The 5,855-nt window shown below is 38.2% G+C and overlaps 1 protein-coding gene across 1 annotated transcript in view; it reads left to right on the top strand.

Annotated features, from left to right (window-relative positions):
* Window positions 1–5,422, top strand: part of MRPL44 (mitochondrial ribosomal protein L44) — a 7,593-nt gene extending 2,171 nt beyond the window's left edge. The window contains exons 2-4 of the mRNA XM_019626005.1: window positions 361–829; window positions 3,862–4,040; window positions 4,885–5,422. Of these exons, the coding sequence (XP_019481550.1) occupies window positions 361–829; window positions 3,862–4,040; window positions 4,885–5,056 (820 nt within the window). The 3' untranslated portion in view covers window positions 5,057–5,422. The remainder of the gene's footprint in view (window positions 1–360; window positions 830–3,861; window positions 4,041–4,884) is intronic.
* The last annotated feature ends 433 nt before the right edge of the window (window positions 5,423–5,855 follow it).

The following is a 5,855-nucleotide window of genomic DNA, read 5'->3' as shown; positions in this document are numbered from 1 at the left end:
TAAAATACAAAATAAATACAATGTATTTGTTGTTTATGGCTTGAACCTGTGAAATTACAATTTGTATTTCCACCTAGGTATTAAGCGTTAGTTTCATGGTTAGAGCAGAAATAAGGAAGCTAAACCTTAGGATGATGGCTTAATCTCTTGATGTTGAAGAATCACTTTAATGTGGCAACAGTGTTATCATCTGGCTTGAGTTTTAACTTTTAGAAAATCAAAGCCTGGCATGAAAATGGAAATCTTTTATTATTTCCTTTATACAATTAATAAAATTGTATCATAATGAAAATGTTTTGCATCATAGTACTGTCTTGCTTTTTTTACCATCCCTTACTGTCTTCCATTTTACATTTTCAGTTCAGATAAGCCCAACTGGGATTACCATGCTGAAATACAAGCATTTGGACATCGGTTACAGGAAACCTTTTCCTTAGATCTTCTCAAAACTGCATTTGTTAATAGCTGCTATATTAAAAGTGAGGAGGCCAAACGCCAAAAACTTGGAATAGAGAAAGAAGCTGTTCTTCTGAATCTTAAAGATAATCAAGAACTATCTGAACAAGGGACATCTTTTTCACAAACATGCCTCACACGGTTTTTTGAGGATGCATACCCAAACTTGCCCTCTGAAGGCGTTCAAAGTCTTGTTGACTTTCTCACTGGTGAGGAAATCGTGTGTCATGTGGCTAGAAACTTGGCTGTGGAGCAGTTGACGCTGAGTGCGGAATTCCCAGTACCCCCGACTGTATTACGGCAGACTTTCTTTGCAGTAATCGGAGCCCTGCTGCAGAGCAGCGGACCTGCGAGGACTGCACTGTTCATCAGGGTAGGTAATTAGTAATTGCACGTACCGGTGCATGCTGGAGGTGGACAGAAGGAAACATTTCTTTTTGTTTTAATTTAATTAATTTCCATGCTATATGACCTTGGGAGGTTGTATGTGAAACTCTCCTGCTAACAAAACTGAGAAAGACCTAACACTTTTTTATGGTAGTGTCTTAATTATTGTAGTTATCCCCCATTGAGGACATCATCAGAGGTGAGTATTAAATACTGGGTTCTGAGTTTGTAAGGACTGCAGTGTCTTGAGCTTTACGTCCTTAGGCACGAGGAGCGTGCTACGTATATATGCCCACCAGATGTTTAGTGAGTGAATGAGACCAAAGCACACCACTGGAGGGCCTGGTGTGGTGAGGGGCCCTCATGCTTAAATAGCAGCTGCTGTTCTGCTCTTCCAAGTGATACAATCTTGGATTTCTGATAGCTTAGCTAATTAAAATACTCTGTAATTGGTATGACTAGACTCTTACTGTCCTTTTAGAATTTATGAACTGGGAGAATTTGTATCACCTGCATGAGTTTTTGGTTACTCTTACATGTACATAATGAAAAAGTCCACACAATCGCTTTAAATTATTTTTAAAAAAAAAAGTCTTGATTCAGACATTTGAATGTCAGGTCCTCTCAACTAGAGTCCTTTGCTGTTGGAATCTATTCATTTAGTTTTGATAATGAGTTTGATAATTTTTATGGAGAAGGATGCCTGTGTTAACCAAGACTCAGGCTTTGTTCACAGGGAAAAACTATCTTCTTCCTTCCCCAACTGGTGGGCTACCTGCCTGCCTTTGGGAAGTAGGTATGTTCACTGGTTCCTTGGGGGTGGGGCTCAGGGAAAGAGAAGGAGAAAGGGAAGCAGATTTTTACGTGACTTGATGACTATAAGCTAGTGTAGTGCTTTCTGAGCCTGGTTGATGTTTAAAACAGATCCTAGTGGGCACTTCCAACCATGTTCCTTTTCCTTTACCTGGATGTTGCCTGCTCCTTCCCTTCTCAACTTCTGGTTTCCTGGAAGGATTTCTTTAAAGTGACACCCCTTCTGTGAGTTCCGCATCAGGTCTTAAGGGTTTTTAGACCTCTGACGTCAGCTGCAGACTTGTACTCCTCTACTATAGGCAGCTTCTGCCAGCCTGTTGGCTGCCAGTTGACTATGCGTCCCTCACCCCAGATGCAGAGGCCAGTGGACCCATTGAAGGCCTCGAGGCTTGAAGTGAAAAGCAAAGCCTCTCCCGCCTGCCCCTCCCCCAATTAAATAGCTTTTTCTAAAGAAATTCTCACAAATAGCTCTTTGTCTCTCATACTAGAACTGACAGGTTCGCGTTGTCTTATTTTATTAATTTGTCTACTTGATGTGTATTTTCTACTGCATGCATGCCAGGCTCTGGTGCCAGAGCTAAAAGGTGTGATTTGTGCCTTCAGGGCCCTATTCACAGCTCACTGGGCAGGTAGAGTGGAGTGTGGGTGCTGTCATGGAGGTATTTATTGTAGAGGTGCAGGGACTCAGAGGGAGTGACTCTAGCAGGGTTAGGGAAAAATTTTACACAAGTGAAGCTTGCCCCTAAGGACATTCCAGGAAGAAGCCTTGAGGATGAGCTTGTGCTTGGGGAACGACACGTCATTTTGTGTGGCCAGATCATATGGTGTCTGGGAAAGTGATGGGAGATGGGAGCACGTGTAAACCTGTGCTCCTCCGAGCGTGGTTAGGCGTGACGTGCACTGAGAACTTGTTAGAAATGCAGATGCTCGGGCACGGCCCCTGACTACCGGATCAGAACCTGTGGGACGAGGGCGCAGGAATCTGCTTTAACCAGCTCTCCAGGTGCTACTTCTGCCCCCTCCAAACGTGAGCAGCACTGTTCTTAGCCATGCTGGGCAGTGTGCATTTGATGGTCTCGGCAAGCAAGGCTGATGCAGAGACAGCGGGAGGGGTTGGCAGTGGGAAGTCTACATGATCGAATGTGCATTTTATTCTAGAAACATCGTTACTTCATATTGCCTCCCTGTCTGGGGAGATGAGATTGGAATATTCCACAACCCACACCCTACTGAAAACTCTGACAATAAACTAATAAGACCTGGAGCCAAGAGGAAAGAAAGGGAGGCATGAGTAATCAATCACCCCAGAAAAATGAAGATTTCTTTTGATATTCCTCCTAATATCTTAGGCATTAGAATTGTTTTTCCTTACCCTACAGTTGGTTATCCTATATGGCAAGTAACAGTCCAGTGATTCATACACAGGTCAATAACCATATATGTCTTATAAGGTACCTCTGTCTCTGTACATTACAAGATATAAAATCTTCAGCTAACAATGGACTTATAAATATTTTTATTAATGAAGCTGAAATTGAGGCCTGATGCGCGGGGGAGGTGTTCTAATGAAATTGACTATTTCTTGAACTAAGGGATCTTTTGAAATTTCTCCCCTTCTGTCCATTTACCCACCCTCTTATACACTGTGTTTGTTAGCATGAGTTTGCTGCAGTGTATTGTTGTGAAAATCTATGTTTGTTCCCATATTTTCTATATAACATAGATAACTTTTTATTGCCAAAAAGATTCTCTTCTGTTCTGAGTGTTCATAATTTGTTCCTCAATATTCTTAGTGTTATAAGTTGGAAGTATCATAAACTCAAACATTTTTAAAAGGTAGTTAATGTGAGATTATTTAAATTTTTTAAAGTCATGAACATAGACAAGGAAGTACTTAATGCCTTTTTACACAGAGTTTCTGCCAGAAGTTATTACTACTTACTCATTAATTCAAGTCTTTTAAAAACTATTTTTCTTACTGATAAGAATGCATGAGACATACATTTCTATAGTACGAGACAAGATTTCACCTATAACTGTGATTTTTGTAGTAAAATTTATATGAAAAACTATATGGGAATGAAAAATAGTACATATTTTTTATTTCCTATTAAGTTTTTAAGTTCTGTTAAAAGCATACTTTGAATGATGGTCCTTATTTTCTTTATACTAATGTAAATCTACAAACTGTATTTTTATATATAGGATTTCTTAATTACTCAAATGACTGGAAAAGACCTCTTTGAGATTTGGGAGATAGTAAATCCCATGGGGCTACTGGTAGAAGAACTGAAGAAAAGGAACATTCCGCCTCCTGAATCCAGACTTACGAGGCAGTCTGGAAGCACCACAGCTTTGCCTGTTTATTTTGTTGGCTTATACTGGTTAGTAACATTTTAATCTTAACTTCGTAATATTGGTTGGAAGCCTTAAAAACTGATTTTTCACAATTCCTTAAGATAACCTCTAAATGCATTACAAGATTTGTGAACATCTCATTTCCATGATTATCATCTATTTACTGCTTTCTTTCCTGCCGGTCATTCTTAGGGGAGGATCAGTAATCTATGGTTTGCTAATAGTAGCTTTTGATAACCAACTATCCACAGTAGAATTCCATGGAGTATATGTTAATATAAATATTTCTGTGGAAAAATAAACATTTTCATTCGTAAGTTTTACAGATTTAACCCTAATCCACACTTGTAACAGTTTCAGCTGAGCCTAAAACTGGAAAAAGAAGGGTTTAGTTGTCCATCAAAATTTATAAATCAAGTCATGTTGAGAACTTTTTAGTTTTCTTAGTTAACAGTTGATCTGCCTCAAATTGATTTCCGGTGGATTGAAGTGTTAAATGTAAACTGACTATCTAAGATAACTAAGAACTTAGGTAAATATTTTTTACTCTTTGTATGATGTAGGACCTAGGTGTAAGCAATGAAAGGCATCACAAAAGAGAAAATGGATAGTGTTGTAATGTTTCTTCTTTAGTTTTAATTAAAATGCAAAGCAAAACGATAAGATACTCTTTTGCTTATCAGATTGGCAAGCCTTAAACACATCCTTTATCAGCAGCTCATATTACTGGTAGAAAGAAAAAATGATACAGTATTTCTGTTGCTTCTGGTGGATATTATTGCCAAAATAAGATTTGCAAGGCGAAACTGATTTGTGGACTGTTTTATGATGCACCATGTAATTTCAGATTACTGTTGGGTTTTTTCCTAGTGATAAAAAGTTAATTGCAGAAGGACCTGGGGAGACGGTACTGGTTGCAGAAGAAGAGGCTGCTCGAGTGGCACTTAGGAAACTCTATGGAGTCACCGAGAACAGGCAGCCCTGGGACTACTCCAAGCCCAGGGAGAATTTAAGAGCAGAAAAGACGGTAGCTGCCAGCTAGCCGGCCAGAGATGCGGGAACCTGAAATCCGTCAGGAAAACAGTGAGTCAGATGTCACAGATGTTCAAAGCTGGACATTTTTCAAATTGTAAAGAAATGTATCTTATTCCTCATACTGAGTTCCTAAAATTAAACAAGGATTCATTAGGTCATTTTTTGTTTTCTTTTTTAAATCATTTTTGTTTTGTCAGAAGTCTTTTTTTGATCTTCTCCCAATAAATAATTCCTAGAGCCCTTGATTTTATTATTGTAGATAACGTACAGTTAGGTATATTTTATTCCCTGCTAGCTTTGAGGCATCATAATTGGAATATATGTTTTATGTGAACTTGCTGTAATACCAATAAAAAAGTACTGTTTCTCTAATTGTTTCATTGTAGTTTAATTTGATATACCCAGGGGTTAGTGAACTTTGCCTCTAATACAATTTTAGCTAAAATAATAATGTTATACTTCTTAGCCTTTAGAAATGTAAGGTGCAAATCATAAGAATTAGGTATTTACATGAGATCTAGATTCTTTCTCAGTTTAAAATTCTGTATACTTATTTCATAGTTATTCAATTTCTGTAAAATGGCAGAAAAGGTACATTTTATGCTTTTAAAAACAAAACAGGCAAGTCAAAAGCTTAAAATGTTGATGGTGATAGTAATGGAAAAATAAAGTACGTATTTATCAATTTCGTATCCCACAACCATATCACAGCTGTGATGTACGAAACGCTCTTCTAAGTCACTGTTACACATTTAATTCAGTAATCAGCAAATCTTAAAGAGTATGTCCTGGTTCTTTAATCCTTT

Source organism: Hipposideros armiger, unplaced genomic scaffold, assembly GCF_001890085.2.
Source record: "Hipposideros armiger isolate ML-2016 unplaced genomic scaffold, ASM189008v1 scaffold_651, whole genome shotgun sequence".
NCBI classification, from domain to species: Eukaryota; Metazoa; Chordata; class Mammalia; order Chiroptera; family Hipposideridae; genus Hipposideros; species Hipposideros armiger.
The sequence above is the reverse complement of the archived record's forward strand: the minus strand, read 5'-3'. Positions and strand labels throughout refer to the sequence as shown.